General features: G+C 43.5%; 1 protein-coding gene across 2 annotated transcripts in view; it reads left to right on the plus strand.

The window, feature by feature from the left end:
* p3h1 (prolyl 3-hydroxylase 1) overlaps positions 1-27,879 on the plus strand; it is a 71,128-nt gene that overhangs the window by 37,810 nt on the left and 5,439 nt on the right. For both annotated transcript variants that reach the window (XM_072715768.1, XM_072715769.1), the window contains 9 exons: positions 13,948-14,137; positions 14,674-14,805; positions 14,935-15,074; positions 15,614-15,703; positions 15,929-15,981; positions 16,086-16,207; positions 16,418-16,545; positions 16,762-16,857; positions 17,182-17,332. In XM_072715768.1, the coding sequence (XP_072571869.1) occupies positions 13,948-14,137; positions 14,674-14,805; positions 14,935-15,074; positions 15,614-15,703; positions 15,929-15,981; positions 16,086-16,207; positions 16,418-16,545; positions 16,762-16,857; positions 17,182-17,332 (1,102 nt within the window). The remainder of the gene's footprint in view (positions 1-13,947; positions 14,138-14,673; positions 14,806-14,934; positions 15,075-15,613; positions 15,704-15,928; positions 15,982-16,085; positions 16,208-16,417; positions 16,546-16,761; positions 16,858-17,181; positions 17,333-27,879) is intronic.

Raw genomic sequence — 27,879 nt, forward strand, 5'->3', positions numbered from 1 at the left:
ACTGAAGATTTTCAAATTACACTCAACATGTTACTGTTTTGACCAGCATTAAACAGCATTACATTATGTAAGACAGTCTAACATGTATTCAAAGCAAATAAAAATTATACCAAAACTTAAATCACGTTAATAAATATAGTGTGATATACAGTGAAAAGATAATCCCAAAAATTAGCAATATATCCACTATCAAAAACCATCAGAAAAACAATTCTAAACTAGTAACTGCAGGCAGTGACTGAAGGGTCCAAAGCTTAGGATGATCGGACAGGTAGGACAGGTAGGACAAGTAATAGAGGAATAATGGCGGAGAACTGGAGGAGTGTCACCGGCAGCCATGGTAGTAGAAAGTCAGACAGAACTATACTCCTATAACAGGATGGAGATTCAGTGTAGGTCTAATGGGATAGTAGATGTACTGTAGGACAGAGCAGGACTGGTTTTGGTGAGATGGTCTGAGTAGTAGGTAGAAATTAGGATGGAGATGCTTTTAGTGTAGGTGTAACAGGTCAGTAGATGTTGGACAGAATGCAGAACCCTCCGGTGGAGTGCCTGAGCCTGTCTTAATGTCTGGTTTAATAATAATAAAAGCTTGATCCTCGTGGGGAAAACGCCTTTACATCTCCCTTAGCTTGCTTTACAGAGAGTACGCTGTGCACATTGGGCTGCCTAGCTCAAGTACCCACTGAAGCTGGGTTTGAACCAGCGACCCTCTGATTACAGGCACACAGGCTTAGCCCACTGAGCCACTTGCTGCTGTGGGTACCATGGGTGAGATCGGTAGACACCTTTCTACCTGATCTGGTAACTCATTTTAGCCAAATTAGCTTAGATTGGTCTTAGACATATATAAACAGTGGCCGTAGCGCTCCCGTTTGACCAATCGACACGAGGGTCTCACTGGGGTACAGCCCTACATTAGTGAGAGAAATTTGGTAATGATTGGCTGAAGCATGCCTGAGGTATAGCTGTCTGATTGAAATGGACGTGGCACCAGTAGAGTCAGGGTGTGGCTGGTGGCCGTACCTTACCAAAAGTTTAAGTTTTTTTTCTAAATCTTTAAAAGGACTGTCTCCTGATTTGAATGACTCCAGATTTATATAGGTTAGGCGAAAATCGTAGGAGGTTAACGAAAAACCTGTTTTCAGACAAATGTAAATCATGCAGAAACGCAAAGATGGCGAACCAAGGTATATATGTTGTTGGATTTGTCATCAAATATTTAATTGGACTGGCAATAAAATTCAAATGTAGGCTTGACAGTTCTGGAGAAATAGGCAGAAATGCAAATGGGGGCCCTGTAGCGCCCCCATCTGGCCGAGTGAGGTGTCCTTTACAGGGTGGGCTGAGGGTCAGAGGACAAATGTACCAGCTAAATTTGGTTGGTTATTGTTAAGCCTGTCAAATGGCTGCTTGATTTTGATTGGCCGATGGCGGCCACTGTTTTAGGATTTATTACTGCCATTGTACGTGTCTGACCTCACGCTGGGTGCTAGTACATATATGCCAAATTTCACTTGGATTGGCCCAGCAGTTTCGGAGATATGAGAATTAGGTATTTGTAGCGCCCCCTACTGACATATTGCGGCCTGCCTTGGACAGTGTCCCCAGAATGGTGTAGCGAGGTAGTATTTCAAATTTAGTCGAGGTAGGCCAAGGCACAGCCAAGTTATGGCAGTCAGACCAAAATTGGCCAAATTTGGCCACGGTTTGGGCGTGGCTAATGGCCGTACAATGGACAAATGTCCTATTTCTTTTTATATTTCTTGATCAGCTTATAGTTCTGATTCGTTTGACACCTCATTGGTCTGATTTGGTAGGACACGCTAGGACTTTAAGGAAAAAGTAGGATTTGCAAATTAGCAAAAAATCTAAGTAGGCAGAGCTTCATAATCCAAATGGCACGTTGGTAGGGCAAGGCTGTCTGTATATGTAGAAAAAATAGTTTAAATTGTAGGACTAACAGTACAGGAGATATCAACCGAAACGTGTTGGGGGGCGCTACGGCGCCCCCATCTGGCTGACAGGCCTGGGTCGGACAATCTGAGTAGCGGGTAGGAATTTACATCATCCTACCAAGTTTGGTCGGCCTAGGTCTTACGGTTTAGGCTGTACATTCAGTTTTAGGGCAGAAAAATTATAATAAAGATAACTGCAAGCAGTGACAAGCGGGTCCAAAGCTAATGGACAGAAGCAAAGGGGAGGCATGGAGTGAATGGCATAAAATTAGAAGTTCACTAATTATGGGAAGTACAGACTGTAACTGATGGGCAATGCATTTAAATAGTCATAAAATAGGAAATACTACTATGATATGATGAGACCTGACATTTGGACATGACAGTAGAAATGTTCATCAAGGTACGATAAAGGGAAAAGGGTAGATGAGAAACAAGGGAAATGTGGTGAGTAGCTGTTGAAAAAAATTGCAATTGTTGCAGTGTACACAGCCTGAAGTATCACTGAAGTTTGTTACATTTCTAAAAGTCAAATGGCAGGAAAATGAAAGCAATTTAATAATATGGACTGAGATGAAGGGAAAGGTGATTAATCTTTGAATGTTTCATGAGAAATAAGGTAGTTTCAGCTGCATTAGCCAAGGAGGGTCTTAGACATATTTAGACAGTGGCTGTAGCGCCCCCGTTTGACCAATCAGGATGAAAGGTGGAGGGTCTGTTTGTGGGCCAAATTAGTGGGTCAAATTTTGTGAGGATTGGATGAAGCATACCATATAGCTATTTGATTAAAATGGCCATGGAAATGGTGTGGCCAGCAGGTGGAGTCAGTGCTCCATTTGATAAATGGTATTGAATACTTTGAGGCCATCTCATGAGTAAATGAAGTCTGATAATGTTCTATGAAGCAAATTGGTAAAAAATGAAAGGAAATTAAAAATATGGACTGAGATGAAGGGAAAGGTAACAATTCTTTGAAGGTTTTGTGTAGGGCTGCAACAACTAATTGATTTAATCGATTAAAATTGATTATTAAAATAGTTGCCAACTAATTTAATAATCGATTAGTTGGGTCTACGTTATTATACACATAAGTACAGTGGCAACCTCCTAATTTGGGAGCAGTAAGCTAACCAAAGCTGCGGAGGCAGTAAAGTACCATTAAGCTGGATGCCGACCGCCATAAAAGAAAAAAGTAAATGCACATAAACTCCATTTACGCACCTTTTAAATTTACAAAACAGCTTTTACTCACCTTTTTTAAGATCACTAATGTTAATGATATAGTTACCCACCGTTTTTACTGCTGTGCATATAGTTTACCCACCTTAAATTTCTTGTTACCAACACCCAGGGGCGTTGCTAGAGATTTTGGGCCCCATGAAAGCATATCATATTAGGCCCCCCAGTCCAAACCAATCCAGTTATTTTCCTAATTTTTTAGGGCCCCTGTCACTCAAGGGCCCTTGGAATCGTCCTAGCTTTCCTCCCCCTTACGGCGCCCCTGCCAACACCACTGCTTCATTTCTTCACGATAGAAATTTATAGTAATATCAAATGTTGTAGTACTCAAGACCAGTTTTTGAAGGTCTCGATCTTGTCTTTGAATCAGCCGTATTTGTACTCGTTCTTGTCAAGGACTCGGGATTTTATTTCGAGACCATAACTCTGAGAATATTCTTATTAATGAGCCGTTTACTGTCGGATTGGATAACTAATAACTGCAACCAATGGCGTTACTGCCGGCCGCGTTACCCGCCCCGTCCCTTCACACACGCACATGTGTTTAAATGAACGCAGGGGAAGTCGTGGTTGTCAACACAATCAGCTATTATGGGGCTAGAAATGCGGCTACATATACCACAACGTGTTTACCCTACCATTCTATTAGGTGGGCGCCCCAAGTTAATTTTATTTAATTTAATTTTCTATATAGCTCCAGATCGCAACAGAAGTCATTTAAGGCTACCTTTCCGATAGAACAGGTTTATATCTTGTCCTTTTATTAAACAAACTAAATAGCCTTATGTTATTTATCTTATTTCCAGTTCATCACTGTAGTATGCTGAAACAACTGGACACGTTTTAAAACAAAATTTGCTGCCTGCCGTTCACGGATTTTTCGTCACCAATCGTCTTATTTGCATTGCTCAGTAATTTTTAGCGTAAGATGCGGAAAAGGCTTTTTCTTCGCAATAAATGTTTACTTTATTTGTCCGTAATAAATGCAGACAGACTCGCTGGGGTGCTCTCTCCCCCTGTCATATATGTGTATCAACATTAAATAACATTAGACAATTATTTAATAATATTCTTAGTAGCAGCAGTGGTAGTCTGTGCTTTTACATAAAAAAACTGGAGTACTGAATACATTATCTAAAGCACCATGCTGGTTGCACTTTATAAAACAAGATTTTGTGTATTTCATTATGTTGATTCAGCTGCTACAAATTATTAATTTTTTTTGTATACTCTTAATGTAGCATACATTTGTTTTTTATGTGAGTTGCTGGAAACAACTTTTGTACAAAGACAGACTGGGTTATTAAAAATTGCTGGAAATCAAATTGTTTTTTGCCCCCCCCCCCCCATCTGATTAATCGAAAAAGTAATCGACAGATTAATCGATTATCAAAATAATCGTTAGTTGCAGCCCTAGTTTTGTGTGAAAGAAGGACATTTTAGCCGAATTTGCTAAGGTGGGCATTAGATGTATATGGACAGTGCCTGTAGCACTCCCTTTTGACCGATCGGCACTAAAGTTGGAGGGTCTGTCTGTGGTCCAGTTCTACATTAGTATGTCAAATTTGGTGAGGATTGGCTGAAGCATGCTTGAGATTAAGGTGTTTGATTGAAATGGGCATGGAAATGGTGCAGGTTTGGTGTAGTTGGTGGGCATAGTGTACAGGTAGGTCAAGTTATTTTTATAAATTATCCCTAAGGGCAGTGTGTTGATTGACCTGCTACCTGAATGACCTACTTTGGCTGGACATTGTAGGAGTTATAGAAATGTTATTTATTAAGTTTCTAAATATCACAAGGGAATGCAAATGACTATCATTTGGCACTGCATATATCTTGATTTGGCATGACTCACAGAACTTTCAGTACAAAACATTTTAACCAGTAATTTGTCACTGGAACAGGAATGAAAAAAATGTAAGTTGAACTGATTTTCCAGGTTTATACAGACTTGTTGTTTTGCTGTAGTGCCCCTGTTTGACCGATTGGCACGAAATTTGGAGGGCCCTTCCCTAGTACTGTCATACAGGATATATTAAAGTTTGGTGATGATTGGCTGAGGCAGGCCTGAGATATAGCTGTCTGATTGAAATGGGTGTGGCACCAGTATGGTTTGGGTGTGGCTGGTGGTCGTACCTCATGGAAAGTTTATGATTTTGTTAATATTTATTTATAAGGACTGTCTCCTGATTTGAAAGATAACAGAATTATGTAGGTTTGGTGAAAATCCTAGGAGGTTAACAATAAGTACTGTTTTCAGACTATTACAAAACAGGCAAAAAGGTAATGAGGTAGGATGAAGTGCTATATGGCATTGAATTTGGCATAAAACATTGGATTGAGTATTTAACAAATCTCAATTTTATCCTTAACAGTTCAGGAGAAATAGGCAGAAATGCAAAACTTGTCGCTGTAGCGCCCCCATGTGGCCGATTGGGGTGTGCTTAACATGGAGAGGTCGGTGTGTAGTCACATGGATCATCCAGATTTATTTGAGACTGGTGATTGCTAGGCCTGTCAAATGCATGCTTGATTTTCATTGGCTAATTATGGCCACCATTTTATGAATTATGATTGTCATATTATGGGTCTGACCTCAGGCTTGGCCATAGTGGACATGTGCCAAATTTCACTGAGATAGGTGAAGCAGTTCAGGAGATATTGAAATTAGGTATTTGTAGTGCCCCCTATTGACTAAATGTGGGCCGCTTTGTATGGTGTCCCCAGAATGGAGCAGGGAGGTAGGATTGTAAGTTTGGTTAAGGTAGGCTAAGGTAGGTAGAAGTTATAGCAGTCAGACTGAAACAGGCCAAATTTAGGTGAAGTTTGGGCATGGCTAGTGGCAATAAATTGTCAGACTTGTCAGACTTTCTTGAATATCTATTTATCAGCACAGAGGACTGGTCGGTTTGACACCTCATTTGTCTGATTTGGTCGAATAGTGTAGGACTTTAAGGCAGAAGTCAGTTTTGTAAATTATGCAAATTAGCAGAAAATCTAAGTAGCCAGAGCCTAATAGTTTCAGTCTAAAAGTTGTAGGGAATATCTGCCTGCATCTGTAGAAAAAAGAATTTTGATTGTAGGACTAACAGGACAGGAGATATTGGCCGAAAAGTGTATGGGGGGCACTATAGCGCCCCCATCTAACTGACTGACTTTGGTCGGAGGGTCTGAGTAGTGGGTAGGAATTGACATCTTCCTGCCAAATTTGGTTGGCCTTGGTCTTACGGTTTAGGCTGGCCATTCAGTTTTTGGGCAGGAAAATAATAATAATCCAAACAATAATCCAAACAATAATGGTCCAATGCACTTTGTGCTTTGGACCCTTAATAATCAGGGGTGAAAGTAGTTTTCATTTCTTGCCGGTACTACAATCTTTTAATCACTTTATCGTTTTCTATCTCTCTTCAGTCGCTCCTGAAAAAAAACTGTAATATTTAAGTGGGCTTACGTGAAATGACAAAAATGTTTTACTTGCTTTATTGTGAGACTCAATCATACAAGAGACATTCAATCCTCACAATGTGTGGTTTCAGTGCAGTGCATTAACAGTTTAGAATTCTTTAGAACTTCCTTTTCAGTAGATTTTATTTGGCACTTAACAGAAAAATGCAAAAATGTTGATCCCTCCATCAGAACAAAAAACTTAAAAGAATTTCCAAATAGGCCTAAAGTAGCTGTCCTCTTCTGGGTGCTGACGAGCCATGCCACATGTTGAATGAGCTGCTCTTCTTCCCTTAGCCAGCCAAGTCTTCACACAAGGCAAAGGATTCCACTGTTTGCTTGGTGGTCCCACTGTGCTCATGAACAGGAGATTTGCTGCATTTTTTGTTGTCAGTTTGCTCCTGTACTCAGTTATGATATTGTTCATGGCACTGAAGCCCTGCTCACAGTCTGCATTACTTGCTGAGAGGGTGTCTACTGCTATGCACAACTTTTTCATGTTGTTTGGAATGCTTCTTCCTCCACTTGCCTTATATTCAACAAATCCAAGGTGTGTTTCTTTTTCATTAACATGTAGAGCCATGGCACAAAGCCCTCACCTCATCCTCTCCATATCTAGGATTGTCATAGTCCCATTTCTCTGGCTCAAGGACTGCCATTTGGTTCATGAGTGTGGTGTAAGTGTCTCCTCTTTGAGCTGAAACACTGGCCTGTGCTCTGTTGGCTGTGGTTGTGAAGAGTCTCTCATTCAAACTCTCTACCACTGCTTGGATAAACTGTGCCCAGTCAATGATAGGAGACCTGGCAACTTTTAAATAATAATAATAATAATAATAATAATAATAATTGATACTTTATTGATCCCCGTGGGGAAATTGTTTTTACGCCTCCCTCAACTTGCTCTTTGTAGAGTAAGTTGTCCGCGAAGGGCAGCCACCTGTTCTCCCTTATATTTCATTTCTTTCTCTGCCTGACATGCCTCAACTGTATGTTGTCCTGGGTGTCTGGTGAGACTTTCTATTCGCTTGATGTACATCATCATGATGTTATGTGCCTTTGTGAGAGTGATCCTCCTGTTCTGAAGAATTTCAGAGGTTCTTAAGTTCTGTCAGAACATCTGCCATCAGTGCAAGACTTTTCAGAAAATTGATGGAGCACAACTTAGAGAGCAGCCCTTGGAATTTGGCCCTCTCTTTGCTGTCCCTTGTACTGTCTTCTGATGCCCCTCGGAAGTGTTGTGCCAATGCTGCATAAGAATGCCAAACTGCGTCGACAGCTCTGCATGAAGAAGCCACCCATCGGACAGTGAACACTCTTCCAATCCTCCTTAGTGTGATGTGAAGATTGTGGGCACATTCACTCAGTTCCCTCATGTTTTTTGGTGACTGGCTATATAATGAGTACAAGGTATCAAGGAAGGCCTGGAAGTCTTTTGTTCCCCCAGTGGCATCCAATGCCTGGTCCACAGCCAGCTCTAGTCTGTGATTAAGGCAGTGCCACAGGATGATGTCTGGGAAGTCATCCTGGAGTAGTTTCCCAACACCTGACTTAACTCCCAACATCACACTGGCCTCATCACTGCAAAATCCAGTTAAGACTTCCTGCAGTAATTCTACGGTGAAGCCATTGTTGAACAGGCAGCTCATAAGTTGTTGTTTGATATGAGCTGCACACAGACTATCCAGCTCTACCAGGTCCAAAGGAAAAGCAATTAGGTTCCATGTCTCCATCAACACTAGCCTTCAAAAACACAATGAGTGTTGACTTGTGCCTCACACTAGTTGACTCATCAGCCAATACTGTTTTCTTACTTCTGTTCTCAATGATCCTCTTCATAAGTTCATTTTTCATCTGAACTGAGATGTGATCAATTATGTCAACACAGACTGTTTTGCTGTGCAGAATACGGCCTAAATCAAGAGAATTTGCTTGTTGCAGATCAATCAGATTCTCAAAATCTGTGAAAGGCTTGTTATCTTTGGCTACATACTGTAATATGCTGTCCTGAATACCCTGGCAGTGGCCTCAAATGCAAACTGGTGGCATTCAGGTTGAGAAGTATATCTTTCTTTGCAGTCTGAAGAATCTTAATTGCTTCACTATGGGCTAAAGTGTCTCTCTGCCCACAAATTTTTTTGCGCAGTGATGTAAGCTGGACATTCCTTGAATGACCAAAGGGGGCGATCTTTCCCTCTGCCAATTGGTTAGCAATATTGACACCACGGGATGCTTTGACACCAAGGTTCTTAACATCACGGCATGAAGTACAGCCAAGCGTTCCATTTTTGGCATACAACCATTCATTTTTACTTTTGAACTGCTCAAACTGTTCTTTTGACCATATAGAGGGGTAGGCATAAGTAGTAGGCCTATCATCACCTGTGCTTGCTTCTAATGGTCCTCCTGCATTTGCAACTTCTGTGTTCTCAATTTGTGCCACCGTGTACTGGAATCATTTACCATACATGTTTTTCTGACTTTAGCATTTGCGTTTTCATCATCTCTGTCTTTCCTTTTAAACATTTGAAGAATTGTTTTCTGCGTTTTGGCGCTTCTTCCTTGCAAAGCTTTTAAACGTTTTCACTCACTTCCTGAGTGAAACATGTGATAACGAACCAATCACAAGAATGTTTTGAGTTTGAAGAGTCATTTATTATTTGTCCGAGCTGCAACCACCACTAAGAGCCCACGATCCGGGATCTGGTTAGAAAATCCAACGTCTCAGCGCACCAGTGATGCAAAAATTGATCCAATCACTAAAAATATATATTTTTTAATAATATTCGGGTCGCGGTCGGTCAGGGCGTTTGAAATAAAGATGCATATTAAACAATTATATAATTTACACATTTTTTATAAAAGACAAAGACTTTCTTGGCTGAATAACTGCGGAAGATGCAGCGAAAGCTCGAGACTTTAGAGAGGTGACGACTGGGGAGTTCCAAAAACGCACCGACAGAAAGAGCAAAGTAGACATTTGCAGAAATTATTAAAAGCTATTGATCATAGTGCTGGCTTTGTCAATCTTTTAAAAGACAATTGGTACCTTTTAGCCTTCTTTTTAAGCCCAGGCCCTACTATAATAAAATTTGTAGTGTGAAATCCTCGTATAATGAATTCGAGCGTCCCTGCAGTGCACCCCTTCAAAGTAGCCTAATATGCGCGCATCGGAAACATTTAAGTCATGACAATAGTTTGTCTGACAGAAAACACCTGTGCAGCACTCTGTGATGTCGGAATAAACACAAATCACCACAAAAGAGGAACACATTTTTATCGAGGGGATTCTTCACACCAAACGCCCTGTCAAAATCCGACAGAGCACAAATAAAAGACCTGTCTGCAGCAGACGCATGCAAGTGCACCACAGACTAATAGCTATTTCAAGTAGCCTAAACGCTATTCTCTTCATTGAATGCATGTCTCAAATTACATTTTGTGGGTAGATGTGTTTTCAACTTAAACAGCGGATGTTACTCATTGTAAATGTGTTTTTTAAGACCGCATAGACCCTCTACTCTTACCAGTACTACGTACCGGCTGTAAATCTTATAACGGTACGTCGTACCGGAGTGTACAAGCTTACTTTCACCCCTGTTAATAATCCTAAGAAAAACAATAAGGTTCCATAGCACTACGTGCTTTGGACCCTTAAAAAAAGCAGTTAACTGATGCTGTGAAGTAATCCTTGCCAATCTCACTGTACTGCAATAATTTGTTGCGCAGTCCATGGACTTTTGAGGAACATCTTTCTGCACCAATATTATAAATGACCTTCTGCAAGATCTCAAATGTGTAGTTTATGTTCAGTGCATAGAGAAGGCCAATCAAAATTATAAATGCATTAGGGATGTCTTTAAGGTTGTCCAGAACAATTCGATGCTCCAGTACCGAAGAGAGAATACAGACATCTTTAGGCATAACATCCACTGGCATCATTAGCAACAATCAGGATCCCTATGTCAACATACTTCACCATGTCCTCCTCTGAATCAGCTGGCTACAAAATCAAAGTAATCAAAATTATTACTTGCTGCACTTCTTTATGAAAATAAAAGTAAGTAGCATTTTCATTGCATATCTAACAATGTTGATACCTCATGTAGCATTTAAAATGCAATAGGGTAAAATGTGTCTTCTGAAGACTTTAAAGTTGTATCTTATATTTACTTCAAGTGCAACGATTTAACAAATGCACACCAAATATATTTTACATTATTCTGATTGGCTTTGTTTTAACATTTAGCACTTCTGCTGCACAGAGTTAGATCTTGCACAAAAGTTGAAATTGAATCCACAGCAAGAACAAGAAGATGACAGTTGGATGAGCATAAACAGCTCAAAACGATTCCTAAGATTAATAAAGAGTATACTTTGAGATTAACTTGATACGTACCTCAAATATCTTCAGGAAGTTTGTGGGAACTTTCTGGTTGGAGTCTTAAAATGTTAAATCCAAAAAAAAAACAATTAATTCAGATAAAATAATCAGATTCACATACAGTTGCAATCATAAATATTCAATTCCCCCAAAGATTTTAAGGATTTACCAATGAAAGTTTTGCCTAAGAGCTAGAATTTGCTTTGGATAACTTATCGGTTGATTTTTATGTAAAATCAACAACGGAAATGTATGATGTTGTTTTTGTGAGTAATAGGATATTATATTAATATAGCTATGTCACAATTATCAACCCCTGTATAATATTGCTATTTTTAAAACCTACTGCTAGTTTTATGGCCTAAAGTGGAACTAAACATAATTAAGCCTTTGGGTATTCAATAATGATCCTTAATTGGATTCAACTGTAATGCATATGTAAAACCTCCGCTCAAGGGAAATAATTTCATTGCACCTGAAGGACATCAGGTATGAGAGAAACTCCCAAAAATTTAACATTCCAAGAGGCACCCCTGGAAGCATTTTAAGGAAGTTTACAACTTATGGAAAGCCTGCAAACCTGCCTGACCAAAAGAAAAAGCCCAAAATTTCACCAAGCCCTTAATCTAGTTGATTGATGCATTTTGAAAATTTGGATCATCATACTGTATTACAAAATCCTCTATTATTAAACTTCAGTAAGTCTTCAGTAGTGTTTTGAGTTCTTCAACTGTCTGGTATATAGTTAATGACAATATTTATGTTATCAACAGCAAGAGTGACTCAGCAATGTACTGAAATTAGGTACAGTAATTAAACACACATACACCTAGTACACCTGTAGGTGTTATGGATAAGGGATTTATTTAACATTAATTCACATACAGTGGTACTTCAGTTCTCGAACTCATTAGAACTTGAATTTCTTAAAATTCAAACCAACCAGTTCGAAAAAAAATTACCTAGAGCTCGATCTGAATCTCAGAAGTCAAACTGTGAACACCGACCTAAGATAACTTGTATGCGCGGGGAAATGAGTCACGCGGCATGTCTTTCAGCGGAAACAAAGGGTAAAGCTTCCGTCTCAGCCTCGCATTCGCTGTGATAGCATCGTGCATGTTTACACTAGCTGAATACATATATTTAGACAGTAAAAATACATTTAGACAATGATAGTAACAGTAATTATTAATATATAATAAAATACATTTAAAAATAAAGATTTCTTATTCATTATTTTAATATCATTAATAATAAACCATTCATACATTTAATTATAATAACATTGTCGTGCCGAGTGGGGACGAAACGGAGACAAAGGCGCAGACGTCAGGGTATCAGGGAATACGGGGTTTAATTACAGATAACGCAGGCAAAACGCAGACGGACAATACAATGACCGGACTGGGGAAACAAATACAGAGGGCTAATGAAAACAACCAGAAACAGCTGATCACACGGGGATTCCACACGGGGTTAACGAGGGGACGTGGCACACGGAAGGAGCGGACGGTCGGGGCAGGACACATTGTTGTTGTTTTTTTTAAATTTACATATTGTTTGGATATATTTATTTTCTTACTTTACAAATTACTGTTTTGATATATGTGCTTAGATGTGTTTAGTACAGTATATGCTCTTGTGTTCATTTTGTGTTTAAATGCTAAAAAAAAACCTAAATATGTTTGGGGTTTTTTTGTTTTTTTTTTAGCATTTAAACACAAAATGAACAGGATAAAACAAGAAGAGCATTTTATTCTTAATGGCTTCCAAAACGATAAAGATCTTATCCCAACATTACCCCTGTCCTGCCCCGATCGTCCGCTCCTTCCATGTGCCACGACCCCTCGTTAAACTCGTGTGGGGTCCCCATGTGATCAGCTGTTTTTGGTTGTTGTCTTTAGTCCTCTGTACTAAGTCCGTTTCAGTTTGTTTCCCCAGTCCGGTCATTGGGTGCGTTCGACTTGCTTACAGCGCTGGCTTAAAGCAATGCATTCTGATCCTGACGCAATGCATTACGGTTAGATGCATTGCAACCTCTCACCCGGCTGCACAAACTGGAACCGCCTCCGTGACGACACACCTTTGCCCTTATTGGCTGAAGAGTTTAGTTACACGCATGACGTTTGTATCCCAGGCAGTTCCGATGCGTAATCTGCTATTTCTCCCGAATATCACGTAAAGCAGTGAGAACTGGTTTTCAGTGAATTTACCTAGTAAAATAAAGTTAAAATATATTATATAAATGCTCTAATAGTACACGTAAGTTAGTGGTTTATTTATTGTTAGTTACTATAATGTTGCTCTGCTTTATTTGGTTAATCGTCCAGTCTGTGAAGAAGGCATTCAAGTAAGAATTGCATTGTAGTATAACTCATTTCCTGGCGTGTACAATTTATATTAGGTCAGCGTTCACGGTTCGACTTCTGATATTCAGATCGAGTTCTAGGTCAAACTGGTTTGTTCGACTTTCAAGAAATTCGAGTTCTAGTGAGTTCGAGAACCGAGGTACCACTGTATATAGTATTTATAGTCTACAAAAAACAAACATCCAATTAAATGTTAATTCTGTTCCTTCTTGCTAATGTTAAAATTGTCATTAAAATAATTACAAGGGAATTTTTAAAATCATACAGAAATCCACACCTAAACTTTGCTATCTGTTTGATTTTGTTAGTACTAAATACAGGTATTGTGAAAATAATATGGTGCCTGTAATGGAAATGGACCAAGGTTTGATATTGTGGATTTTCTGTGTGTATTTGGTGAATACTGGTGGTCGTATGGTACATAGATTTTATTCAGTTTCATTTATTTTATTGCTAATAATACCTCTTTGCAATAAGAGTCTATATTAATATAGACATTGTGAAGTTTGCATTGCAATTCAATTAAAAATATGAAAATATTTCTGTGTATTTCTAGTCAGAGTTCCTGCAAGGAAAAAAGTTTTACAGTTTGGATGAGTTCAGTCTTGCAATTGAGCACTTTGAGACAGCAGTGGAAGAATACTTTGCTGCTGATCTGGAATGCCGTGCCCTCTGTGAGGGAATTTACGACTATGATGGTTATAACTACCTGGAGTACTCTGCTGATCTTTTCCAGTCAATGACAGGCAAGTATAAGTGGAGCATTTTATGCTTTCCGAATGTGTTAATTTTTTATTTTAATATGAACATACATTTAGACGTATTAACCTTTCTGGAGTGCTGAATATAAGCTCGGTTTTATTACAACTGTATTAAATCTTCCAGTTAAATGCTTACCTTTACCTCTTATGGACATTAATTCATCCATCATCATACCTTAATAGTTTAAAATTATGTAAAAATTGCTAATTTGTTACTTGGGGAATACCAAATGAAATTGCATTCACACTCACTATCTTAAGTTGTTTGACCTTTACGTAGGATGCATAAAATAAGCTATACTATCAGGGCAGTACAGAGACTTATTGAGGATAATGATGTTCAGAGGCTAAACAAAGGGGGATTCGGTACCTTTAGAGCTCACAGACAAGTTCATATTAAATAGTCTGGGCAAAACGGGGAGGCACCCCCAGTACTTAAGTACGTGTATACTAAATACTTAATAAAAATGTGTTGGAGGTAGAATGTAACTAGCATACATTTTCTGTTTTCTCTTTCACAGATCACTACATGCAAATTCTTAACTGCAAACAAAATTGTGCCATCGAACTAGCCATCCTGCCGGGCACTGAAAAACCTTTGGAAGATTTCCTGCCAGGACATTTCAACTACCTGCAATTTTCATACTTCAATAGTGCGTCACTAACATGTAGTTTAGTGTCTGTTGTAAGATTTTTTGATTAGTTTAAAATGATATAGAATACAAAATTTCATTGACTCGCTGTTTGTGTATCTAGACCTAAATGTTTTATCTTTTTCACAGGGGAGAACTATGAGAAGGCCATTGAATGCGCCAAAACATACCTGCTGTTTCACCCAGAGGAGGAAGTCATGAATCAGAATGTGGCTTACTATTCTGCTGTTTTGGGAGAAGAGCAGGCTATGGGCATTTCTGCCAGAGAGGTAGTCCTACAAAATATTAAATATTTATTTGCCCCGCAGGTGGTGGGCCCACAGGAGGGTGGGCCCAGGTTACTCCTTTGGGCTATGCCCAGCCGGGCCTTGTTGGTGGAGGCCTGGCTACCAAGAGCTTACTTTCAATCTCCCACCCCAGGCCTGGCTCCAAAGTGAGGCCTCTGTTTCCCCCAATCTGGGCAGGGTAACATTGTCCTTTATGTCTTTCTTCATAGGGGTTTTCTGAATTGCAGTTAGTCTGGCCACTCAACTAGGACCAATTTGATTTGGGGGCCCTACCAGGGGTATTGCCCCAGACAACATAGCCCCTAGGATCACAGAAGCATGCAAACCCCTCCACCACGATAAGGTGTCAGAAATGAGTCAGCCTTAGAGATAGGGTGAGGAGCTCAAAATAGTGCCATTGAAATTTACTAATGATGTGCAGTGAGTTAGTCGTGGAAAGATATTTGATTGCTCCCTCACTCTAATTACCCCTGCTTAATAAATTTGGCTCTATTAGTTTAATTTTTATTTTCTGCTCTTAGGTGATCCAGAAGCACATTACACAATCTTTGTTGGAGAAGGAACTGCTGTATTTTGGCTATGAAGTTTTTGGAATTGCATTTGTTGATCCGGTAGGTAAAAAAAAAATTCAGTTTTGTATGCACAAATTGACGGATTCTGTTTTTCAGTTGTTTGTTTTGCATGTAGCGCAAAATCTTCTAATTCATTTTTTCTGGCGTATTCTTCTTCTTAAACTTCTGAACATTAATACTTCACATTCCCTGCATGATAGAACTAAGACTCATTCAAGTCAAGGGAAAAACCTCTAACTGCTACTTCATTGCACCCATTTCAAGGATTCATGGACTCCTCCCGATATCATGCCTCAGAAGCTGAGAGACAAACAGAAGTAATGCAGTTTATTTATATTCCATCCAGTATAGACCATTACAAATTTTCCCCTTTGTTTATTATTTGACTTCGGTAATCACACCAGTCTGAAACACCCTATAGGACAGAGAGAGAGACAGCAGCTCGGATAACAGAGGAAATTGGCCATCTTATGAAGGAGATTGAGACACTTGTGGAAGAAAAGGCTAAGGAGTCAACTGACATTGCCCAGATTGTGCGAGAAGGTAAGCATACTGGAGATTACTAAATAGCTGTTGGTAGTTAAAACACCTTGTTCAGTTGTCATATGTAGACTTTATTCTTCACAATACATCATAGGTTTCAGTTTACAGTACCACAATACGGTTTGCTGGAATTTCTAATTCTGTTATGTGTTGTACACTAAATGAGTGAAGATATTTTAATCTTAAATATGTGTGGTTTTGTCCTCACAGGTGGAAGTGTGCTGTTTGATGATATCGTTGTGGCCATGACATCTAGATCCTTGAATGGGTCTCAGAGGGTGGTCTTGGATGGGGTGATCACTGATGATGAGTGTTGGGAGCTACACCGCCTGTCCAATGTGCGTTTGTATTCTTATGCAAGAGTTATCATCACTTTTACTCATGATTTGTAGCCTTTTAAAGGAAGCATTTCAAAAGGGGACCCATTAGCTGTATAGGTGCAACCAATAAACCTGCTTTAGCAGGTTTCTCATTTGTCACTTTCTCATTTCACACTGTACTGTGTCTCACTCTGACTCATGCTATCTATTTTGATGATGTCATGACTATGTTAGACAGCTGCATTAAAAGGTGATGGCTACAGGGGGAAGCCCTCACCTCATTCTCCTAGCGAGATGTTCCAAGGAGTTACTGTCCTGAAAGCTGCAAAGGCAAGGTTTCATTTTTTTCTATGTTTTGAAATGAAAATCCATGATCAAATAGATAAATTAAGACCTTCCCAAAGCTAAAAGGAGAAAAGACATAATAATAATAATAACTTATTATTATTATGATGATGATATTAATGATATATTATTATTTTGTCATCTTGTTTATTGAAATTGTCATCTTTTTATTGAAATCCCTATGAATCAAAAAAATATGTAACAATCAAGTGTGTTTCTTCCTTATAGATTTCTTGTCTTACTCATACTTTTTCTCTTTTCAATCAAATGTATTTTGTCATGTTAGGATCTGTCTGTTTTTTCCTATAGATGGGGCAGGAGGGGAAGGTCCCTCTCAAGAGTGCCCAGTTGTACTTCAACCTGAGTGAGAAAGTGCGCAAAGTTGTGGAGTCCTACTTCCGCTTAGAAACTCCACTTTATTTCTCCTACACTCACTTGGTCTGCCGTTCCGCATTTGATGGTGAGCACATTTTTCTGCTATTCAGAATTCCATATACTTTACATAAAGATTTTTGATTACTTGTTCACCTTAAATATTATTATTATTATCATTTATTGGCATGCATATTGTTTTTCTCTCAAAACACTTATACCGTACTATAATTGGTTGCATTGTAAACATAATGTCCTTATACTGTATATAAAGGCGTATTGTAATATTTATATTAGTGCTGTCAAACGATAAAATTTTTAAATCAGATTAATCACAGGGTTGCTGTGGATTAATTTTGATTAATCATGATTAAATATCATTAATTTTTATCTATATTAATCGCATTTCATTTTGCATGAGCAAAACAGACTCAAGAAAAAAGGGAATATATATGCACTTAACATGTTTATTGAACATCTTGAACACGAGTCGGATGTATTCCATCTGCCACAGAAGTGCCATGGACCCATATCAAAAAGCAAGATTTTTTGCTTAGCCAGACAACTTGTCGGATTTAAGGTACCTCAGTTTAAATAGTCTTTATCTTCGTTCACTTACAATTAGCCCGAACTAACGTAAATCCGACAGATAAACCGACTAATCATGAAATCCAATTCTAGCCTGGTTAATTTCCATTGTTAGCAATATCAGTTGATAACACATTACGTGCGGTGCTTTACGTATAAAACTCCGTAGCAACACGTCCACAGTTAAGTTGGACGGTATTGTCAGCGTCCGGGTAGCGAGCTGGCGGTCAAGCAGGCAAGCGGAGCCGTGGATCGGGATTGACGGGGTTTATTCGACGAACAGGCAGGGAAATCGAGGCTGGACATCGAACAGGACATTACATCACAATGACAAATCTAGGGTACACTGACTGAGACTAGGACTAAATACATGAGACTAGGCAAACGTAACAGGCAACAGGTGAGATACATCAGGTTTCGACAGGAGGTAATGAGGGGGCGTGGCACACACGAGGAGCGTTCGGAGCTGAACGTGACAGAACCCCCCCCCAAAGGCGCGCACACCGGGCGCGCCCGAGGGGAGGCGACGGACGAGACGAGGGGCAGGAACTGAAAAACAAAAAGCAAGACATCAACGAGGAAGAGGGAACAAGACAGAAGCACAAAACAGGCATAGGGACAAAACCCCACACAAGACCGGAAACGCGGACAGACAGACAGAGAAGGGAGACACGGAGGAAGCACCCACAGGCGACACGAAGGGGCCAGGAGTGCACGGAGGAGGAACACAGGGACGAGCAGGAGAAACAGGCGGGACGAAGAAAGGAGGAGCAGACAGGGGAGACCAGACAGGCACGGAAGGGGGACAAAGGGGAGCCCAGGCGGGCGACGGGTGGTGGCCGGAGGGGCCGCAGGCGACAGGAAGGAGGGAGCAGGAGGGGACCACGAAGGGAACAAGGAGACAGGGTGAGGGACAGACGGAGGAGACAAGGAGGGAGTCGGAGGGGCCAACAGCAAAGGGAAGGAGGAGAGGGAAGCAGCAGCCAGCGAAGGCGCCGCCACAGCGGGCGAAGGCGCTGTCCGCCGGCGCAGGGGGACCCGCAGGCGACCGACGCGGAGTCGGAGGCGGGACCGAGGCCGGGGGACGAGGCCACAGAGGGGGACCCGCAGGCGACCGCCGGGCTGGAGCAGGAGGGACCACAGGCGGGCCCCGAGCCCCAGCTAAAGCGAGCGAGGGCGAGTCAGGGGGCAGGGCGGGCGGGACCTCGGCCCGACGTCTATGTCCCCTCCCCTTGCGGGACACAGATAGGCGGGGTCCTGGGGAATGTCGGCCTTGCCGGGGCAAGGGCGAGGGAGTCTCAAGGGAGGTCCATAGGGCAATCCCAGAGGGATCCCATTCAAGGCCTTCCTCCTCCCCGGAGGAAGGAGCGGCAGCCAAACAGTTTGGGACCTCCTCGGGGACAGTGAGCAGGGCTGGGGGAATTCGAGGCAGGGCCTCAGGTGAGGTTGCAGGCGTGGCTGCAGGCGGTGCAGCTGGAGCCGCGGGCGTGGCCGCAGGCTGGACGGGCTGGACAGGAGAGCCGGGCTGGACGGAAGAGCCTCAGACGGTGCCGCGGGCAGAGCGAATGTGCGGCCATCAGGGGGCGCTGCAGGAGGAGCGGCGGCAGCAGGCCGCAGACGGAGCAGCTGCCTCAGGGTTTCTTCCACCCGGGCTAGCTGTTGGAGTGGGGAATCAGGGGCTGCCCTGGCAAACTCCCTGCGGAGTTGCTCCAGGAGCGGAGCTGCCTCCAGGGAGTCTTTTATGGCAGGTTCGCCAACCACCCGCCAGTACTGTTCCTGCAGGAGGTGAAACCTGCTGCCATCCTCCAGACAGGGCTGTGGCTCAGGAACCCTGTGGGATGCTGCAGCAGGCACCTTGGCCGTGTGGCCAGCAGGGGGCGCCTCGGCGGGCGCCGCCAACACATGGCCAGCAGGGGGCGCCTCTGGCGTGCGGCCAGCAGGGGGCGCCTCAGCGGGCGCCGCCAACACGTGGCCAGCAGGGGGCGCCTCAGCGGGCGCCGCCAACACGTGGCCAGCAGGGGTGCCTCGGCGGGCGCCGCCAACACGTGGCCAGCAGGGGGCGCCTCGGCGGGCGCCTCGGGCGTGCGGCCAGCAGGGGGCGCCGCCTTCACGCGGCCAGCCGGGGGCACCTCGGCGGGCACCTCAGACACATGGCCAGCAGGGGGCGCCTCGGCGGGCGCCACCGTCACACGGCCAGCAGGGGGCGACGCCTTCACGCGGCCAGCCGGGGGCACCTCAGCAGGCACCTCAGACACCTGGCCAGCAGGGGGCGCCACCGCGGCCACCACAGGCAGTTCAGGAGCCGGCAGGACAGGCGAGACAGGCAGTTCAAGAGCCGGCAGGACAGGCGAGACAGGCAGGTCAAGAGCCGGCAGGACAGGCGAGACAGGCAGGTCAAGAGCCGGCAGGACAGGCGAGACAGGCAGGTCAAGAGCCGGCGAGACAGGCAGTTCAGGTGCCGGCAGGACGAGCGCCGCCACCACGCGGCCAGCAGGGGGCACCGCGGCGGGTGCCGCCATCATGCGGCCAGCAGGGGGCGCCTCGGCGGGCGCCGCCAACACGTGGCCAGCAGGGGGCGCCTCTGGCGTGCGGCCAGCAGGGGGCGCCTCAGCGGGCGCCGCCAACACGTGGCCAGCAGGGGGCGCCTCGGCGGGCGCCGCCAACACGTGGCCAGCAGGGGGCGCCTCGGCGGGCGCCTCGGGCGTGCGGCCAGCAGGGGGCGCCGCCTTCACGCGGCCAGCCGGGGGCACCTCGGCGGGCACCTCAGACACCTGGCCAGCAGGGGGCGCCACCGCGGCCACCACAGGCAGTTCAGGAGCCGGCAGGACAGGCGAGACAGGCAGTTCAAGAGCCGGCAGGACAGGCGAGACAGGCAGGTCAAGAGCCGGCAGGACAGGCGAGACAGGCAGGTCAAGAGCCGGCAGGACAGGCGAGACAGGCAGTTCAGGTGCCGGCAGGACAGGCGAGACAGGCAGTTCAGGTGCCGGCAGGACGGGCGCCGCCACCACGCGGCCAGCAGGGGGCACCGCGGCGGGTGCCGCCATCACGCGGCCAGCAGGGGGCAGGCAGAGCAGGCAGGACAGGCGGGTCAGGTGGGACAGGCGGGTCAGGTGGGACAGGCGGGTCAGGCAGGACAGGCGGGTCCGCCGGCAAAGCGGCGGAAGCTGCAGCAGGCGGTGCCGCGGGCAGAGCGGCGGCAGCTGCAGCTGCAGCAGGCAGGACAAGCGGGTCAGGCAGAGCTGCTGGCAGGATGGCAGCAGCAGCAGCAGGCGGTGCCGCGGGCAGAGCGGCGGCATCAGCAGCAGGCGGTGCCGCGGGCAGAGCGGCGGCAGCAGCAGCAGCAGGCGGTGCCGCGGGCAGAGCGGCGGCAGCAGCAGCAGCTGCGGGCAGTGCGGCGGCAGCAGCAGCTGCGGGCAGATCGGCGGCGGCAGCAGACAGCGCAGCCACGGGCAGATCGGCGGCGGCAGCAGGCAGCGCAGCCGCGGGCAGGTCGGCGGCAGCTGCAGGAGGTGGTGCCGCGGGCAGATCCGGATCAGCCAGGTCCGGAGCAGGCAGGAGGGGTGCCGAGCGCGTTGGCGCTGTCCCTTTAAGGGCTTTGGGCACCCGGGGAATTGCGTCTCTCACGGCGCTGATCCCTCTTCCGGGTAGGCGTTCTGGCCGGTAAGCACAAGCCTCCCAGGCGGGAAATCGAGGCTGGACATCGAACAGGACATTACATCACAATGACAAATCTAGGGTACACTGACTGAGACTAGGACTAAATACATGAGACTAGGCAAACGTAACAGGCAACAGGTGAGATACATCAGGTTTCGACAGGAGGTAATGAGGGGGCGTGGCACACACGAGGAGCGTTCGGAGCTGAACGTGACAGGTATAGTGTGTGCGACCGATTTAATATGCCACAAATGAGAAGTAGTGCTTAAACAGTATAAAACTATAACTTTCCCTTCTGTTGATAAAAGGCGCACCCATTTTGTATTTTGAACTCAGGATCCTCTGTGCTGTATGAGATATTTATCGAATCTCCAAGAAAGAGGAGCGCGCATGTCGTCACTTCCGGCTTCAAAACTCAGAATCCGACTCGTAATACGAGTTCCCAGGGCAAATGGAACGCACCAAAACTGCCCGAAATGGGTTGACAGAGACATTTCAGGGATTTTGAGTCATTCTGCGCTGCAGATGGGTTAATTGTGTTAAAAATTTTAATCTGATTAATCAAGATGATGGATTAATCCGCGTTAACCCATTAATTTTGACAGCCCTAATTTATATTTCAATAGAGAAAATGTACACTACCAGTCAAAAGTTTTTGCACACCACAGGTTTGTACGACTTTTCCATTTACTTCATAAACTGCAGATTTTTATTCTTAAGCATTTTGAATGTTGACTAACTATACATGAAAATGTAAGTCAAATAAAACAAGTTTCCTTTATAACATAGAAAGAGTATGATTCCGAAACACAGGATAAGATGTTATTATCCTTTGTGCAAAGATGTTACTATCCTTTGTGCAAAGATGTTACTATTCTTTGTGCAAGCACGTACAACAGGTTCACTGTTAAGTTTGTTGGTGGATGGCGAATACTCGACTTGGAGAAGCTTGGTATAGGTTGAAAAATTTGGGATACATCATCAGTAGTGCTCCTCTGGCTCATGGGGTTGTTCGGCCTTTTACACTATACACCCTCACCAGAGGCGGCCAGCTATAGGGTGATCACCCCTAAGCTTGCGCCCCATGCCCAATTAGTCAAGAGAGTCGCCTTGATGTCAGATGGCGGACATCTCATGAAACTATATATGACAGCCTAAGCTTGTCACTTAGGAGCCAAGTAGGGGGCATTCCTCTTCAACCAGAGCCACTGGCTGCTTCTCCTGCCTCTGATACAGCTTTGATGGCTGCACGCTGGCTCTGGCCCCTGATTCCCAGGTCTCTCAGCAGTTTGATGGCAGATGTTGCTACAAACCCTCTGCATCCAACTTCTACTGGGCGAACTTCTATGGTCCAGCCGCGTTGTTTTGTCAGCATAGCGTAGATATTTCTGCTCGTATGTCTCAGCTACAGAATCCTCCCAGGGTACGGTGAGCTCAATAATGTAACCCTTCTTTAAGGAAGGGGACCATAGCAACATATCAGGCCTCAAAGTAGTAGCCGCAATCTTTCAATTCAATTCAATTTTATTTATATAGCGCATTATCACAACATTACATTGTCTCAATGCGCTTTACATTTCTGCCTCGTAAGGACCCCCCATTGAGTAAGCCAAAGGCAACGGTGGCAAGGAAAAACTCCCTAAGAGGAAGAAACTTTGGGAGGAACCAGACCCAAAGGGGGAGCCCATCCTCCAGGGGCCGGCAGATGAGTCAAACAAACAAGATGAAATGACTAAGCTAATACAGGGGTTGAAATATATGTCTCAATGCAGCGGCTGACCGGTGCAGGCACGTGGTGCTTGATGCACGATGGCAGGATTAATAGAGGCACAGCCGCAGGGAAGGATGGCGAGGCATCGTGTTGAGCTAAGGGCAGGCAGGTTGGAGGGTAGTTGCCGGTGGTGGAGGTAAGTGTCTTGTAGGCAGCAGAGGCATAAATTCTTCAACGACATTGTGCTCCAGGGAGCACACCCCAGAAGGGGTGAGGGAGGAAGTAAGAAAAAATTGTGTATTAGTCGCAGTTGAGGAAACCAGAGGCAGTGCAAGCAAACTGATCGAGTGCAATATTCGTCTAGGCTCCGGCAGATCTGGGTATAGCAGCATGAGAAAGAGAGAGAGACAGGCGGGAACACAGGCATGGGGACTCCCTGAACATCAGCACTCTAGTGTAGAGCTAGAGTGACAGCACTGACGCCTCAGTTTATCCAAAGCCAATGACACCGATCCCCACCCAGCTCATCACCTCATACTGTTAGTCTGACTGGGAGTGAGGGACTAGCTGGAACCAGAACTAGGTTTCCTATACGCTAAGCTATACAAGTGCGTTTTTAATCTAGACTTGAAAAGCGAGAGTGTGCCTGAATCCCGCACATCCGCCTGGAGACCATTCCACAGCTGTGGAGCTCTGTAGGAGAATGCTCTGCAGCCTGCCGTAGCCCTGTCTACTTTAGGAACTAATAGATATCCTGCTCCTTGTGAACGAAGCAGGCGAGAAGGGTTGTAAGGGACCAGAAGATCATTAAGATATTGTGGTGCAAGGCCATTCAGAGTTTTGTAGGTCAATAGCAATAATTTGTAATCAATCCTAAACTTGACCGGTAGCCAGTGCAGGGAAGACAGGATAGGGCTAATGTGATCAAATTTTTAGTTTTTGTGAGAACTCTGGCAGCTGCATTTTGTACTAACTGAAGTTTATGTAGGGATCCAGATGGACAACCCGAAAGGAGGGCATTGCAGTAGTCCAGTCTAGAAGTTATAAAGGCATGTATTAGTTTTTCTGCATCTTGAAAGGAAAGCATCTTCCGAAGCTTGGCTATGTTCCGTAGATGGTAAAATGCCGTACTGGTAATGCTATTTATGTGAGCACTGAAGCAGAGGTCGGAGTCTACCAGGACACCAAGATTTCTGACCACTGTTTTAAATTGAGTAGGGAGGCCGCTAGGGTTGGGGTTTACAAACTTATTGCGGGCCTCCTTAGGACCGATTAAAAGAACCTCAGTTTTTTCGGTATTTAACATGAGGAAATTCCTTGCCATCCAACAACGGATGTCTAGCAGACAGTCGGCTAAAGAAGAGAGCTGGGATGCGTCACTAGGTTTGACAGATAGATACAATTGTGTATCATCAGCATAACAATGAAAATGAACACTGTAATTTCTAATTATGTTACCAAGCGGTAGCATATATAGATTGAACAGTAGTGGGCCCAACACTGATCCCTGCGGGACACCATATCTTACTTTAGTGGCTATGGATGACTCATTGTTTACATGGACAAACTGGTAACGATCAGTTAAATACTGATCCATTTTTAATCTAGACTTGAAAAGCAAGAGTGTGCCTGAATCCCGCACATCCGCCGGGAGACCATTCCACAGCTGCGGAGCTCTGTAGGAGAATGCTCTGCAGCCTGCCGTAGCCCTGTCTACTTTAGGAACTAATAGATATCTGAATAGATACTGATGTTTCTGGAGGAAACATCAGTTGTTGGCCAATATCTACCAGCAGTTTCCAGTCGCGTGTTAAGTAATAGAGAAAATGTACACTACCAGTCAAAAGTTTTTGCACACCACAGGTTTTTACCACTTTTCCATTTACTTCATAAACTGCAGATTTTTATTCTTAAGCATTTGAATGTTGAGTGACCACCTATACATGAAAATGTAAGTCAAATAAAACAAGTTTCCTTTATAACATAGAGTATGTAACAGTGCATGTCTGACATCCTAGTAACTGGTTGTACTGTATGGTGATGGCATAGTCAAATTCTTTTAACTTTAAACACTCTAGTTAACTGTTTCATCCCATGAAACAGAGCTGTATTTAATATCCCTTGTGGAAAGAATTCATCAAATTGTCTCTGCTGTTATGATTGTTAGAGAAGGTTACTTTGATGAATCAAAGATATGACATTTTCCCACTAATAAATGTGAACATGCTGCAAATGTATTTGTTAGCAAAGAATATTGAGTGCATTTTTAGTAAATGTTAAGCGTATAACATGCAAATGTAGAAAATCTGTGTGTGCAAAAGCTTTTGACTGGCAGTGCATATCCTTTGTATTAAGAATTAAATTTTGCGTAGATTGATAATTAATAATTAATAATTGGAAAAATGTGATGTTATAATGCTTTATAACATATAATTGTCTAACCATAGCTTCAGAGGTTCCAACCAATTTCCAGTTTCTAATTAATTTGTCCATTTGCATTTTGTTATGACACATTTTACTTAAAAATGCACTGTGTAGGATATCTATAAGGAATATTACACAGAAAGGGAAAATAATAGATAGAATCCAGAAGCAGTTTGTATATAAGGGAGTTTACATTATCATATGCTAGGAGGAACATCAGATAACAAAATAAACAAACCACATTGCACTAATTCGTATACAGATGCCTTCAGTACATTTGCCCTAAAGTGTGTTTTAACATGCATTAACCCATAGTACTATATTTTTTTACGCTTTTGTTCTATTCAATTAAATTTCATTTTATATAGTGCCTTTCTCAGCATGGTTGCCCCCAATCACTTAAAGAAAAGGAAACAAAAAACTGTAGTTTTATAGATGAGAAAAAAAATCTCTGGGTGAGGTCAGACTGTTCAGTCCTGGTGGATTTGCTAACAAACAAGTCAGAAAGTAGTGTGCTTGCATGTATTTGCCTTTCTGTGTTTGGGTATTTGGTTCTGTTACTTGCTGTGTCGTCCATGGGTCATTGCATCTTTTGTAGGTCCACTCTCACCTCAGCCTTCTGTTGCCCCGTCTTCAGTCCTGTACTGAGCAGCAGCTCTGCCTGTGATGTGCTGTGTTCCTAGCATGAATCAATTGATTTCCATCCCTATTATAGGTTTAGCAGCTGTGTGAAAAGGAAAGTGTTGGGCGGTTGATCAGTACAGATGCTCATATCTAACCAAAAGCAGAGGAGATTGCAATTGAGGCATGTAGAATTGCACCAGCAACCTTACTTATGGTCTCTATCGAGAATCACTCCTAAGTAAGGAGTTTATTCAATGAAACTGAAGTATTATACTGTTTATGATGGTAAACTGAGCGCTGATAACAAAGCATTATGAGCGTGGTCCTCAATTTCAAGTTACAGGGCTTGTGTTTTATTAGTGTTCAGAGACCGATATCACCATTTTGTTACACTCTAGTAAACTGCAACAAAGGTATATTTATGAAAAAAAAAGTTTTATGTTTTCCTACTATTCTTCCTAGAGGCAGCATATAGAGAAAACACACAACTTCAGCAAAGTTCCACAACTTTCTGTACAGCACCAACAAAAAAAAGATTAAAAAAAACCCCATCTAATAGTGAGCATAGAGCATGAAATTCATTGCAAGGTTTTGGGTTTGAGAATCTAATGGTGCTTACATTTTTTAAACCGGAACTCTTAGGTAAAGGTGGCATATGATCTATATGGTTGCTATTAAGAACATAAGAACTATACAAACGAGAGGAGGCCATTCGGCCCATCGAGCTCGCTTGGGGAGAACTTAACTAATAGCTCAGAGTTGTTAAAATCTTATCTAGCTCTGATTTAAAGGAACCCAAGGATTCAGCTTGCACTACGTTATCAGGAAGACTATTCCATACTCTGACTACACGCTGTGTAAAGAAGTGCTTCCTTAAATCCAGTTTGAAATGTTCTCCCGCTAATTTCCACCTATGGCCACGAGTTCTTGTATTTGAACTAATGCTGAAGTAACTATTTGGTTGAACAGCATCCAAACCTGTTAGAATCTTATAGACCTGGATCATGTCCCCCCTCAGTCTCCTTTGCTTGAGGTTGAACAGATTTAGCTCAAATAACCTTTCCTCGTATGACATTCCTCTAAGACCAGGAATCTTTCTTGTGGCCCTACGCTGCACCTTTTCTAAGGCCGCTATGTCCTTTTTAAGATATGGTGACCAAACCTGTACACAATATTCTAGGTGAGGTCTCACCAAGGAATTGTATAATCTTAGCATTACCTCACTTGACTTAAACTCCACACACCTGGAGATATACCCCAACATCCTATTGGCCTTTTTTATTGCTTCCCCGCACTGGCGAGAATGAGACATGGAAGCATCAACATACACACTAAGGTCTTTCTCATAATCAGCTACCTTTATTTCAGTAGGTCCCATAAAATACCTGTACTTTATATTTCTGCTCCCTACATGGAGTACCTTACATTTGTCTATGTTAAATTTCATCTGCCAGGTGTCAGCCCAGTCACTAATTAAATTAAGATCCCGCTGTAGCTGCTGAGCCGCTAGTTCAGTATCTGCTACACCACCCACCTTGGTGTCATCTGCAAATTTCACCAGTTTACTGTATATATTGGTGTCTATATCATTTATGTAAATTAGGAACAAAAGTGGTCCTAAAATTGAACCC

Source organism: Paramormyrops kingsleyae, chromosome 8, assembly GCF_048594095.1.
Source record: "Paramormyrops kingsleyae isolate MSU_618 chromosome 8, PKINGS_0.4, whole genome shotgun sequence".
Taxonomy (NCBI): Eukaryota; Metazoa; Chordata; class Actinopteri; order Osteoglossiformes; family Mormyridae; genus Paramormyrops; species Paramormyrops kingsleyae.